The sequence below is a fragment of the Astatotilapia calliptera genome, chromosome 20 (genome assembly GCF_900246225.1).
Source record: "Astatotilapia calliptera chromosome 20, fAstCal1.2, whole genome shotgun sequence".
Taxonomy (NCBI): domain Eukaryota; kingdom Metazoa; phylum Chordata; class Actinopteri; order Cichliformes; family Cichlidae; genus Astatotilapia; species Astatotilapia calliptera.
In genome coordinates, this window is record NC_039321.1 from 26,525,513 (window position 1) to 26,540,673 (window position 15,161).

General features: G+C 39.9%; 1 protein-coding gene across 4 annotated transcripts in view; it reads right to left on the reverse strand.

Moving 5' to 3' along the window:
* clstn1 (calsyntenin 1) overlaps positions 1 to 15,161 on the reverse strand; it is a 36,070-nt gene that overhangs the window by 9,855 nt on the left and 11,054 nt on the right. For 2 of the 4 annotated variants that reach the window (XM_026155316.1, XM_026155318.1), the window contains exons 2-8: positions 8,310 to 8,432; positions 5,925 to 5,954; positions 4,140 to 4,335; positions 3,106 to 3,314; positions 2,261 to 2,410; positions 1,825 to 2,010; positions 1,489 to 1,737 (exon numbers count right to left, since the gene is read on the reverse strand). In XM_026155316.1, the coding sequence (XP_026011101.1) occupies positions 1,489 to 1,737; positions 1,825 to 2,010; positions 2,261 to 2,410; positions 3,106 to 3,314; positions 4,140 to 4,335; positions 5,925 to 5,954; positions 8,310 to 8,432 (1,143 nt within the window). The remainder of the gene's footprint in view (positions 1 to 1,488; positions 1,738 to 1,824; positions 2,011 to 2,260; positions 2,411 to 3,105; positions 3,315 to 4,139; positions 4,336 to 5,924; positions 5,955 to 8,309; positions 8,433 to 15,161) is intronic. The other 2 variants (XM_026155319.1, XM_026155317.1) reach the window with 1 other exon arrangement.

The window sequence follows — 15,161 nt, forward strand, 5'->3', positions numbered from 1 at the left end:
CAGACCAGGTCATCTACTAATCAGAAGTTAGGTGGTTCAGTCCCTCACTGCTCTGCATGCCAAAGTATCCTTGGGCAAGATACTGAACCGTAGGTTGTTCCTAATATATTGATTGTAGTGTGCGCGTTAGATGCAAGTGCTTGCATGAATGCAGTTGTGAATGGTCTACGTTAGAAAAAGTGCCCATGCAGAGTAGAAAAACACCATATAAGAAACAGTCAATTTATCATTAACATGAAGCAAATAAAAATTTTAAAATATGGTTTAAATGATGAAAATACATTTCAGTTTTACGTGGTTCTGTAAAGCTAAAGCAAAATGAGATTCGTCTTTCTGTTCCAGACTCTGCTGAACAAAGGTCACAAATGACCCATGATCTCATGGGTATGGGAGCTTCCTGTCCAGGCCACAGCCCTGATGTAATCCTCCTTATATAAGCAGCTGGGCCGAAGCTGATGAACTGGCTCCCCGTCACTGGCCACGGCAGAGACTTTACAGTCCGTAAGATCAAGGAGCTTGTGACCATGGAGAAAATTTACAACTACTGTCAAAATGGAAAGGTCAGCAAGCGCTCAGCGGGATGTGAGAAAGAAATTAAAAAGGAATCACGTTTCCATGTGTTAGACCACCAGCTGAGCACAAACACTGATTATAGCCTGAAGTTTCAATGGTAGGGTTTTTTTGTGTTTTTTTTTTTAATCAGAGGATCTCTTCAGACACCATATGTGCACCAATAATCAGTATCCGCCAGATATTTTAACAGCACAGTTTTGAGATTAATGAGTCCATGTGCCATGCTTATTATATGTATGAAACAAGACGCTCTGTCCTACAGAACTCTTCAAACCTTCTGTTCCAAGATTTTTATTAATATTTCATGCCAGCATTACAGTATTATTTAATCTTATCATGCCACTGGCGAATGGATGCACTTTATTACATTAGGAAAGGTGAAAATTGGGTAGTGCATGTCATTTATATGCTAAAAACAAGGCATTTTTGCCTTTTGATAGGTGGTTTATATATAATGGTCTAGCATATATAATTAAACTTTTGTGGCTATTAGCATGATTTTACTGGAATTACAGCAATAGGGACATCAAGGTGGCACTGTAGCCTTACAGCAAGAAGGCTCAATTCCACTGTGTGGAGTTTGCATGGGTTTTCTCCGGGTACACTGGCTTTCTCCCACAGTCATGCAGTTAGCGGGGTTAGGTTAATTGTTGAATCTAAATTGCCCATAGGTGTGAATGTGAATGAGAATGATTGAGTGTCTCTATGTGTCCAGAGTACATCCTGGACAGACTGGCAACCTTTCCAGGGTGTATCTTATTATAAAGCTAAATCTTCAATTAAAGTGGACTGACAGGAAGATTTAATCTATACAGTGAGTCAGTTATCTTTTTCCCCCCTTTTTAACAGTTGAATAATAGTTGGAGCCTTTAAATACGCATGTTTATTTTATTCACAATAAGCTGTGACTCCTACCCGTTTTGTCAGAGTTGCAGAGGATTGTCTCCTTCTCGTGGGCCCCAGGGCCGTGTCTCATCCACACAGAAATGGTGAAGGGGTCCTTCAGGCTGGTGCTCACCATACCATTAGGAACCTTGATGGCCTGGGTGCCATTAAATTCAAACACCTGATCGCTGTCGTGGCCGTTATCGGTTGGCAGCCCTACGGTCCAGTTAGCAGAGCTGCTGGGAGCAGGAAGGAGCTCCACAGTGCCGGAGCTGGCTCCTAATAAAGAAAGATGGTATACTTACTTGTATGTGGCTCACAGAGTTATAAAACAACTACTGACAAGGACCATTTCCAGTTCCTTACCACACAACTTATGCAGAGACTTCTCAGAGTAGGTGTCACGATCACAGCCCTTTCCAATATGGTTGGTTTCCAGTTCAATACTGGCCCGGATGGACGTGATTGGCTCATCACAGGTCTCCAAGTGCATGCTGGGGAAGAGGGCCAAACTACCAGTGCCAGGCTCGTATTCAATCCTCTTATTGAAGCCTGAAAAAGAAGCAGAGAGAGTAAAAAGCATTAAAAGATGTTATTTAATTAAAAGCCTTTTTAATACTAATCACTCATTAAGAAGTATTCCTCTTCTTTTGAGCTTGAATGAGGCCTTATAGTTTAAAGGAGTTCAATTATCCTTCTCAGCCTGTTTGGACTGCGTCAGTGATCATTTACATTCAACACAAAAGACACAACTTAACAGTGATGGCTGGCGAGCTACAACAAAGGAGGAGAGCTTTCATACCTTGCCAGCTGGGCTTGCAGGTGGGCTTGACGCTGATCTTCACCAGCACGTCCTCAGAGGCTCGGTTCTTTCCGCAGTCGTAGGCGGTCACGGTCAGTTTATACATGCGCTCTTTGCCATAGCTCAGTTTTTCTGTGTTCTTGATAAAGCCTGAACAGAGCAGGTGGGGGGGAAAATGTAATTTTAATAGAAGGACCATTCTTTAACTTCAAAGCTGTGGCTGTGCTAAAATTGGCAGAGGTATCGGTAGGTGTAGAAATCCTCAAAGCACTAAAACATTAAGCGTTTCAAACAGAATTATAGAGTAAAGACTATTTAAAAAACAAAACAAAAGGGATTTATCGACAAGCCAAACAAACTGATGGACCACTCTTAGGATTCATAACATTTTGAATTGAGACGCTGTACTGAGAGTTATTTTCAAAGCTTTTGTGTATGCAGAGTCTCACAATTAAAGTGAAATTAAAGTGTCACATGACCGGTTCTCACTGATCTCCTCATATTATCACCCATCCTTATTTATTTTTTTAGTTAGGCATTATAATCGTCAGAGTTTGAAAACTGGGTCTTGACTTTTTCTATTTATTTTTTGTTAAAGATAAAAAGAAATCCTCTTAAAATCCAGCACTAATCACTGACCAGCTCGGTGACGTTCAAAGAACGCCGTCATTGTCTTGCAAACCGACAAGTTTGTGCTGAATTTTGAATGACGGCCCTGCAGCATCATCATTTAAACTAATCAACAGGCACTGTGAAGCGTGTCATTGCACTCATGAGTCTTGGGCGTGGGCTGCGGCTTTTTTCCAGTGGGCACAAAGACAAAGGCGCTATGTGAACATCCGTACCATCCTTGTCGATGGTGAAGGGCACATCAGGGGTCACAATCTCGTAGTTGCAGATTTGGCTAAACTGGAACGAGCAGTCGGCATCCACCGCCTCCACCTTCAGGATGCTGTCGTACTTCTTTCCCTCGATGACGGTGGCTTTGTAGGACTTCTCCTTGAACACTGGTGAATACTCGTTGATGTCGTTCACCTGGATGTGGACAGTGGCCCTGATAGAGAGATATTCAAGTTAGGACACTTTATCAGTTGGATAGTCGATGGTTTATTTATTTATGTTATTTTATTATGAAAATGAGACCTTACATGATCATCCTCATTCATGGATAACTAAGACTGATCTCAAATCCTGGAGTGGTTAAAATAAAATAAATTCTTGACTTTAAGCCCTGGCCTGGCTTTTGCTTGATTACTGCAGATGGAAAGAATAATCTTCTTGTGTTGAGTCGACTCTATTTGTAATCATTACTTCATCACTACTGATCTTTTTTGTTTTTTTGAAAAGGTGCAGCTTAATTTTCTGTTGACAGACAAATCAAATAACCATCTAATCATGACCCTTATTCCATTCATTCAAGATTGGAAATCCTCACAATCCAGATGTGCATTCATGTCACCAAATGTTCATGGATAATTACACGGCTCATTCGGGAAAGGATTCCCTTGACAGTTCCCACAATCAGCATAAAGACTTAACAAAACGCAGCTTTTGATTTTACGCCAAAACCACATATTTATATTTGCACACTTGTGTGCTTGCTCTGCTTTGCTTTCATAACCCATTCGTCAGGGCAAATGCATCAGATTTGATGATGCATTTGAACCACAATCAGGATTTTTTTACTTAGGAGACCTAAAATGATTTTTCTTTTTGTATTCCTTTATAGTAGCGTATGAACAAGTGATCACTGTGAGCCAAAATCTGAGGCTTCCCACTGCTCTGTCATATTTTTTTTAGATAGTTAAAAACATTTTATCTCAAAGAAAATGTGCTCAAAGATAATTGTGCAACACTTTTAGTGCAGGGGTTAACTCACTTATGAGACTTCTTCATGTTGGCACCATCAGGACCCTCTCCACAGTCGTAGGCTTGGATGGTGAAGGTGTGCTCCTTCTGCAGCTCACAGTCCAGCTTGTCCTTTGCCCTGATAACCCCCTCTCCAGTGGACTTGTCCAGGACCACTGCCTCAAAAGGGACATTCTGCCCGTGGATCCTGAAGCCGCAAATCTCACCTGAACATGTTAAGAGCCAAAACAGAGCTTGCTCAGAATAACTGGTGACCGCTGTGAAATTTAAACGTCTAATGAAGCGATTAAGCAATTATATTAACCACAAAACAAATTAATTAAACGCCTCAAAAATAAACAAAATCAAATCAAAGTCAGCCACAGGTTTTGGGAGCCAGGGACTTGTAGATTGAGGTGCGTGGGGTCTGTGGAGGAAGCCCGTGTGGGTGAGTAGTTTGGGGGTGGGTGACATTACGTATCAGTACAGAGAGTGTATTTTCCAAGCCACTTGAAAACATTGCATCCAGTCATGCAGGCAGAAACTGAAAAAATGTGGACAGGCATTTCACAGGAGTACTTAAGATATTAAAAAAGTAAGTCATGAAACAAAGTTTAAAAGTAAGCATATAGAGCACAGTATATTTGTTGAGAATAAAAAAAACAAAAACGTTACATCCTATCTCATGAGACAAACAATATATAACACAAATTATAGGAACAAAAATTGAAATCCTTAACGATAGAGACCATTGAGATTCAGCCATCCTGGCTTAAATGTCTGCAAAAGAAAAGAAAAGGGGGAAAAAAAGCCCAGACAACGCTTAATATTTTGGCACAATTTGAGAAAAGTCTTCCTGTGTAATTTTGCCTCTGACCCAAAACTACTGCAAAATGAACTGAAAAGAAAACCATGAAATCATAGAGAACTAAACCAGTACAAAAACAGTTTTCAAACAAAAACAAAAGTACTGGATGAGAACTGGGGTTAGAAATATCAACTTGCTTGACATCCACATCAAATGACAACTGCAGCCATGCTAATGGTAGAGGTTAGTGGTGGAGAATTAGAAATCAAGAGATCCACTGAGGCAAAGATGCGATAACAGAAACTTTGCAGCAGAGAGAGTTTGCATTAGTTAACAATCTCAGCAATCTCACATGAAGACTTAAAATGTCAGAAAGGTTCACAGGAGTCACTGGAATTGTGCAGCTATCACGAGGTCATTAACGGCCACAACCGAGCATGCTCGGTGCCTTTAAGATGGTTACACTTTAAGGTTCAGCTTCTTAAAATACCAATTAGAGTTTCAATTTCTGCTCCAATTGCCGCATGTTAAAGAGGTTATAAAATAATCCTACACAGACTTTTAAATTGGAGTTGTGTAGAAAATTGCTTTAGCCTTCTGCTTCCCCCCCCCCTTTTCTTTTTTTTTTTCGGGGAATTAAAAGGACCGAATTGGACAAAACGGCAAAGAGACTCAGAACTCCTGTTTTTTGTTGTTGTGTTATTTTAAAGCGGCTTCTGTTTCCTGCTGACAGCTGAAAAACTGTTAGGGTCTGCAAACTGCAATGGATGTCTCATGCACAGATATTTCTAAGAACAGTCAGCCCCCACATCACACTTTTCATCCAGCTGTTGGAACGGCAAAAACTTCAGGGTGAGAAAATAAAACGCAAGGTCAAGAAAACCAAATGGGGAGTTTACAGAGCATGAGCACGAGGAGTTTCTGTGTAAAAGTGTGGATGCTGGTTTTAGCGTTAGTGGGTTAATAGTAACAAGTAAGCACAAGGCAGAAGAAAGAGCCCAAGATCACCTTCTTCAGTGAGGGTCACCTCAAAACTCTCTACAAGGAAGGGAGACAAGATAAACCCAGATCAGTTCAGAGAAGAGTTAGAAGCTGAGAGATAACACACACAGAGGACAGGAAGATAATACACGCTAGCTAAAGGCTTACAATACCTCCCTCAGAGAAACAAAAAACATACTGCGAGTGGGGAATAAGGGCTACACCAGAGTAAACAAGTACTAAACAAGTTAAAAAAGAAAAAGAATATATAATTAGAGGATAGTTTAGACAGTCCGTTTTAGACAAGTGTGGAAAGTCAGTCCCGTCACATTGAAATCATATTTCTCAAAGCGTCACATTTACCATTTTCATTCATTTTTTAATATATTTTATATATTAAACTTTAAGACATGAAGATAAAGTAGCTTAGGAAAAACAAAACGACAACTTCTTTTGTTGCTTAGCTGACGTTTTCAATCTCTTTAACAGGTGAGCTGGGCCTTTGTTTGTACCTACTGAACAATTAGAAATGGATTTCACATTAGCCAGTGCAAGCTGGTATAGTGGATGGATGGAGGTGCTGCTAAAGTCTGACATGCAGTCGGCACTGTGGCTGCTGAGTTTAACACGCTTCTAACGACCAGCTCACATCAGGAGTTTAGGATTTCCTTAGCTTTTCATTTATCTCACAGGCCTCTCAGTTCGGATCAGGTCAGCAATCACAAGGATAGTTAAACATTTATCCTCAGCCTGCCTAGTACTAATTAAATACAGTGAGTAATGTTCTCAATACATTCACACACTCACAAAAGGTTAATATCTTAACCCATTTTCCAGGAGCTGTGTGGCAGAAACAAGATTCTTCCTCCTTTCGCCTTGTCTATTACTTCTCAGGGAATGAAATAACCAGATCTGGTGGGTGGGCCATTCTTGCTTTGTGTTTCACACTTGTGTTACAGCACAGTCATCCATGAGCACTGAGCTTGTGTTCAAAGGCTTTAGTCTCAGCCATTTCAGTTCCAATTACCCTGCCCGTCCCACAGCGAATCAGCCTTACAGACAACTTATATAGCAACTCCTCGTTCGTGGTGAAGCTTCTGTTCCTCAGACTGACTTAAGAACCTGGGATTGGGCTTCTGAATGATCTGCAGGCTGGCTTAAAGTGAACCCTGCTTGCTGGCACAGAAGAACCGACTAAAAAGGAGGCTGCATGACAGAGTAGGTCACCCCTGCTGCCACGTGAAGCCGGACTGCTTGCTCTGTCTCAAAAGAGCAAGTTCACAAGGACACACAGTCCAATCGCAAAAGGCCTGCTCATCAAAAGAGCTGAAACAAACAGGACTCCCCTCCCCAAACCTCTGCATTCAAAACAATTTTTATGTGAAGGGAGACAAACATCATGCAGAGAGTTGGGCATATTACTCTAATCATGGCTCTCTTGGTGCAGTTGTCCACCTTAAAAAGCTGCCAAGCCAATCAGCTCAGGAGAAATTTCACATAACTTTGTCAAGAAGATTACATTTGGCATGTCCTGTGGCGTGCACGTGGATGCTAAAGCCTCACATTCTAAATCAGGGGGAGTAATCTGTGATTAAAATAGTCATATAAAGCCTGGTGAGAGCACCGAGTGTGAAGAGAGCCGCAGACAAGAGATCACACAACTCATGTGATGTGAGATGGTGGGAAACCATTTCCAGTGCTGTGGTGCTTTGAATCATGGCCAAAGTCAAGCCTGATGTGATTAAAAACCCCAGAGCTAATGCTGCCTTGGTACATAAAGCACACTAATTGTGCCTCTACAGTGGGAGAGAGGGAGGGGGGGAAAAAAACTTGAAAAAAGTTTTTGATCTGAATATCAAAAGGTTCAGCCTGGAGGATATGGTAAGAAACTGTACATCAGTATGGCAGGCAAGTCATAAAAAACTAATGTGCAGAAATGTGTTAGCAGAACTTATTCAAGAGTGAGCTGACAATTAAGACCTGACAGTTACTGTCTTCTTTCTTCACTGCAGACTCACTGCTTTGATTTGTATCCGTGTGCATAGCTAATCTAAGATTACAACCTGTATCACAGAAAGAATTACGAGCCATGTATAATGAGACACCCTGCAGGGAAAGAGACCTCCACACATTAACCATGACATAGATGTAATTTTTTAAAGAATCAAGTGTTAAACAAGCTTTATTCTATTTCATTTATCAAGAAGAATAAGATTTTAGCAAGTGGATGGACTCTTTTTCTTCTTCAAGTCTATAAACTATTCCTGCAGTTTTTCCTGCATCCATAATACTTGATAATGTCACAAAGCTCAAAAGGTACAAACTAATTAGTGGATGTTTTCTGTAATTTGGTGCGAAAAGAAGAATTCTTGTTAAGGAACAGATGCAGCAGCATTAAACGCTCTCTCTCACCTGCGTAGCGTAGAGGAGCATCTTTGTCCAGTGCAATCAGAGGAGGGTCCAGAAGAACTTTGTCGTCATTTTCTGTTACGATCCCATGGTACGTTGTCTCAATCCATGGTTTGTGCTTATTAACTGTCAGAGGGAGAGCGAGACAGAAAATGTAAGAGTATGTAAAAAGTAAAAACACTAAATATCTGTCCACAATCGAGCTGGCAACTTGTTTTTCCTCTCACCAATGCTGAATAACAAACTGACACTGTGTGTGTGTGATCTCATTGCTGGCCTGACTTTTCTTTCCCCTCACCAGTGAAGCTTAAATACATTTTTAATGAGGTTTTGGATGCTTTTAATGGTATTTTTAGAAACGACATTAGAAGCAACACAAAACAAGAAAAGATCACATACAACAGCAACTGGCAACCATGAGCCCTGAAGGAATGAGAACATGCATTGTTTACAGAAGGAAGGAGCAGGTCCAACACTGATGTGCCGCCAAGCATGTGTATCAATACTGGCACATTTTTCAGACAGCATCAGCGAGGAAAAATTAATCTCACAAGCTTCAATTAAAAATAAAAGAATTTTTGGTTCAGGATTTAAAGGGTTAAAACTGATGACAAATGCATAGGAATATCAATAATATCAATATTCATCACTAATAAAAACCCTGTATTGAACATCCTTCTATAGCTTCAGTTTTAAGATGTACAAGTTACAAAGCATGATCCACAGTTTGCATGAGTTAATTTGTCCTGACAGTAGATTCAGGGGTGATAAAGACTTTCAGGCCAGTTTTTGGAGCGGCAGTCGAGCCGTTTACATCACTGCGTGCTCATCGGCCTGAGACGAAGCCCAGCTGCAGATGGGACTCGGCTGTAGCTGGCGGCTGCAGTAAAAAGCTGCAGTGAGTGACATATTTGGGATGGTGCAGAACATGGCGCTGATGCGGGGAGATACAGCTCTCTTACAGCCAATATGCAAGCACTTCAGAATGCGAGGGAGGGCGGTATTCCTGTGCTACTGATCTGCAAAGGTGACGCTGACTGACAGCACGCCGTGGGGGACAGATACGGTCGAAAAGGTAACCAGACGAGGCACAACAACACATAAATACGTCCAAATCGCTCTGACGCTGATTCACTGCATTTTGGAATTGTAGCTTTAGTTCAGGCATAATATCACATTAAGAAAATATTATATAACAGCTCTACTTTTTATACTGTGATGACACAAACAAACAGAGCTTGCCGAAATCCGTTCAGACACGCTGCCTCTACCCCGACCAACCGCAGTTCTTATTCAGATGGTAAATTTGAATAGAAACAGTCTAATCCCTGCTAACAATGAAGTGCTGCAATAGCCTAAACAATCAATGGCAGGAAATCATTGATCACAGCATAATTAGGAGGCTCACAAATAGGAAACATTTCCAGTTATATAACAGGTAGGATTGAGAGTGATCTCTTTTAATAATCAATAAGATGAGAAAAACTCCCAGTGTTAATACAGGCACTTTTGGGGGGTTTATTGATAAGAATGCTACAGCTGTTAAAGCACACGTGAAGTGACCTCAGGCTGCTGTTGGATGTAAATAAGCCTTTTCTGTAACATTCAATTTTCTAAGATGAGACAAAAAGCAATAGGGCAGATACAGACTTTCCACAAACAAGTTAAACATCAATTACCTGCTTCATGAGCTTTTTCCACTTTTAATCACAACACTGCAGGGAAACATTGCAGTGCTGAACTGCTTAAATAATAGCCTCTAAAAGCCTGGTTTGCTATTAAAAGGACCATTTTGAGAGTGTCAGACACAAACTGGATTTAAAGAAAAGACAGTGGGAGGGTCCATTATCAATGCTTTGTATCTGTCCACACACACTTTGGCATTTTTCACACAATATAAAAACTTTGGCATAACATCAAACTGTAATTATAATCAAACACTCTTTGAACAGTACTAAACATAACTGGCAGTTACTCAAATACGCTTATAGCTCAGCATGATAATTATTTCATGAGCCATATTCTCCTTTAATCACCTTGTTTAAAAGCTCAAAATTGCATTTTTACATTTCTGGTTGCTTTACATCAATAACAAAGAAAAAAAAAAGATAAAAGGTTACATGAACAGAAATCTTAAAATCGACCAATTAATTGCACATGATAATGCTGATCCTATGCACAAAATTCATTAACAAGACAACAAACAGCTTTACGATTAATTACCGGATCTGTGCTTCAAAATGTTCACGGATATTCTCACGAATGTACACATGAATGTGTGTATTGTTAAACTTTTACACTCAATAACTGATAACTAATTGTTCCAGAAACGCTTTTAGTAAGCAAATTGACCCAAAGGATATCCAGACCTTCATAAATGTGTGTCGTTCCACTAAGACTTACACAAAACGCACACATTTTCAGATGTTTTTCCTACCTGACTTTTTACAGTTACATCGCAATTGCAATATGGCATGCAGTGAAATTACTTTACTAATAGGAAGGTGCCTGATGTTCTCCAAGAGAGTCTGGGCTACAATTACATTATGAGCTTTAAATAGTAGCCACAGATGTAAACAGAAAACCCACACAAGCATAAACGCACAATGTAAATGTTTTCAGATAACATTTGGTGACAGCCTGTCAAATCCAATTTCAGTGAAGCAAATGAATTGCATTTGTGTCATTGCATAATTAAGTGTAATTCTCAGTTATTGCACAATCAATGGAAATTAATTACAAGCTACTTGCACGGGATTTGTACGACACACGCATCACCAAGCATTAGCAGTATTACCCAGAAATTAGTTAGATAGCCTTACAGCGAAGGAATTTGGCACAATCTACCAAGCAAGGATTTTCAATCATGACTTACAACAATTATACACTTTATACAGGCTGTGACATTAAATAATCATTATGAAACAGTTGATAACCCGTTAAAAGTGTGTCTGAACCGTACAATATGTAATAACCTCAAGTCTAGTCTTAGCAAGGACAAAAATACTGCACAGCTATGACAACAAACTGAGTTTAAACGTCACTATGTTAACTCAAATTGAGTCTTTAACAATATAAAAAACATTTTATTTGACACAACTTTACACCAGTGCCTTGATTGAAGGCGCTGCTTTGCCTGCCAGTAATTTTTGATTTGATCGAGCCTAACGAATAGTCTTTGCATCTCGTGACCCTGAAGTGAAGTGGATATCTTCAGACAGATTGCCAGAACAGACCAGTACTACAATAATCAGCTCTAGCTTCTTCAGACTCACACTTACTGTGAGCTAGGTCACATGATCACATTTGTTCACGAGTCCTTTATGGCCTTCAGGACTAATACTAAATGGCAAGAGGTCATGCAGTATCCTCCAAGACTCTGAAATGTTTTGTATAAACCTGCAATCTTGCCTGTATTTGTATGGCACTTTACATATCCAGTCATCCACCCAGTCACACACTGGTGATGACAAGCTACATTGTAGCCACAGTTGCCCTGGGGCGCACTGACAGAGGCAAGGCTGCCGGACACTGGCGCCACCGGGCCACACTGGCGCCACCGGGCCCTCTGACCACCACCAGTAGGTAACGGGTGAAGTGTCTTGCCCAAGGACACAACGACTGAGACTGTCCAAGCCGGGGCTCGAACCGGCAACCTTCCGATTACAAGGCGAACTCTCAACTCTTGAGCCACGATTGCCCATGAGATGAACCAAACAGGACATCTCTCAGATAGAATAGCAATGAATTGCACTAGTTAAGAGTTATTTGCCCCAATATATTAAACACAATGCCCATTTACTTATCAATGCTAGGTGACAGATACCATTTTTCTACTGGCAACTATTGATCCAGTTGGAGATATATTCACAGAGGTGTATGTGTTTTGTGCATCAGAAGTTCGTGAGGGTGATCTCTGCCTATAATGCTTACTAGGACTAGAAAACCTTGGAAAAACCTGGTAGCTAGTCTAATGGTGGTCAACCCACATCTTTACTGATATATAATGAGGTTTTAAAATTCAACACTGAGGATACAGAGGACGTCCCCGAATGCTGTCTTTGCTCTGTAAAAGAAGGAAATCAGTGAAAAAAGGATGTGCAGAATGGAGCCCAACCCCAAATGATAGCTTCAATGAGCCATTTAAATTATGTATAGCTGTACAGGCTTTTATTCTCAAGGAGACAACCCACTGAGACAGCAAAAATGCCAAGTGGAATGCCTCCATTCCCCTCAAGAAAAATAAAATAAAATAAAAATAGGTAGATGAAGAAAATACTCTCAGACAGACAGGTGTATAGCACGGAACATCTTGCCATGTGACAACGCTACTTCTTTTGGGCAACCTTGAGTCCTGAGATTCCTAAAGATGTTACGTTGATCCGTTTCGCCTGCCCTAATCAAAAAGGTTTTGCTGCCAACAATCTAGGGTGCCAGACACCACAGGACACCTCAAGACGTCCTGTGTGAATACTCTAACTGGCTGGAGTTACTCACAGATATTGTAGCTTATAAATGTGTTTGTCTAATTGTGCAAACCTATTGTGCTATAAGTTTTAGTTTGAAGCATGCTTTTTGTATAACACAAAACTAATGAAAAATAATTAATAGTGATGTATACGCCTGCGAAAAAATGTTAACATGTCTGAGAAAACAGATGGCACACCTTTGACAGATTACCGCTACCGTACTGCTGTCAAAAAACACAGCCCAAATCAAACAGACACTTCCCAGGAAATCAAATCTAAAACATTATTTTATTTAAAGTGGGAAATCTCACATGGATTGCATGAAATTGCCAACAAAGCCTTTTTGACAAGATCGCTTCATCAAGCCTGCAGTGAGTAGTGAGAACATTTGTTGTGCTTTGACAACATTTGACACAGAGGAACATGAGCAAATCTGAATAATTTACTTACTGAATAATAATAATAATAATAATAATAATAATAAGCTGATTATAAGGGGAGAAGATGTGTTTTAAGGGATGGACTGGCTGCTTTTAATAAAAATTTTAAAAAAAGAAAAAAAAAAGGGGGAGACTTTGGGATGAGATTAGAAGTAAGGCCTTTGAAACAAGGCAGCCTGTTAAAGGCCTGCTGCTGCAGCACTGAGGATTTTCAACCTGGACGAGTGCCATTTCTTTAATTTAACTTAATCAGGAAATGAATCCATCTAATGCAGTGCATAGGCCCAACCAGCACAATTATAACCTGCAGACTCAAGTCTTCATACAAATCAAAGCATATAATTCAGCGGAAAGCTGAGTGATTAACATTAAACTGAAACTGGCCTTACTGTGTCTTGTGTTAGCAAAAAACAAATAAAATAAATCAGATTTACACTAGTTATATTAACCACCAACTAATCTTAATTGTATTTTTTAATGCCAAAAATGACCATGTTAAAAATGATAAGCAGCTAATCCTAAAATTTGTTAAACTGAATTTTTATTTGATCATCAAAATCACTGAAAATTAATCAGAATAGTTTTTCACATGTGAAAGAGCAGAAAAGAAAACTGGAGGCCGAAATTGGAGACAGAGAAAGAAAAAGCACTTAAAGAACCGTAATCATAAATATATTCTATGATACCAAAAGTAGTGGATATGCTGCACCTCTCTCCCAAAGAGCCCCTCAGTAATTTTATATTACATTTACAATTGTTTTGCTGCACTGCCGCAAGTGCAAAGAGGAGGTCCACCACAGTTCTAACTGTGTAGTGATACATCTACTCAATACTGTCATATAAATGTAACCAAGTATACGTGAATTATGATGTGATTTTTCTTGAAGTGCTCCAGTGGAACACACCAGAAATCTCGATTGTGCCGCCACTCTGATTTTAGCCGTACATAAACCTGTAATGTCAAACTATCAAACTGAAAAAAACCCCAAAAACCTCCCCATAATTTTAAGCAAAGTCAACAAACTTCAAGCATTTACTGGCTGGTGATTCTATACATGAAGTTTTTAAGTCCTGGTCATAAAATAACTGCCCGCAGGAGCTGCCAAGATGCTCTCTGAGTTAAAAGGCTCAAAAGAGGTCACAGCAACAAGGAACAAAGTAGTTTCACGTTAAATCCATTTTTAACGGGATGCAAAATAAAGCTCTTTTTTTTTTTTTTTTTTTTTAAAGTATCTGGCCCCATTATCACTGCGACAGACTGAAAAGAAACACGCTCATTTTTAAGATGCCTAGAGAAATAAACAGTAGGGATGGTGCATCATTAACCACATTTAATGTGTCATTTAAATTCTGTGGTGCAGACTTATCAGGTAAAAGGTGAACAGAAAAGGAAAGCCATTTTTAACCACTGCACACACATGCATATATTTAAAGATTAAGAGAAAAATGGACTAGTTATTCACCATCCTATTTTTAACACAAGCAAGTCTTTGTACTCAGTATAAATGTTATATGCAGAGCTGGGCCATAAATACACAGACATTTGAAACCAATCTTGGCCTTTTGCGGTGTAATAAAGTCTTTTCAGGCAGCATTATCCCCCCGCCAATAAACATGAATACAAATAAGTTCACAAAACACAGAAAGATAGACACGGGAAAAATGAAAATATACAAGAAGCCTCTGAGGGATGAATGTGTCAGAAGCTGGAGACAAACACACATATCGAGATATTATTACTAAATGTGCACAGATGGTGGGCCACTGGATGCACTTCCAGGCCGGCAACCACACAGCGCCATGCAATCCTGTTACACAGCAAATAAGGCCAATGTCATTTAATCCTATAATGGGATGCGTCTATTTCATTCAATGACAAGGTCGTGCAACGAGCGAGATATAAAGACATCAAAGAAACCTGGAGAAAACAAATTCCTGCCAAATTC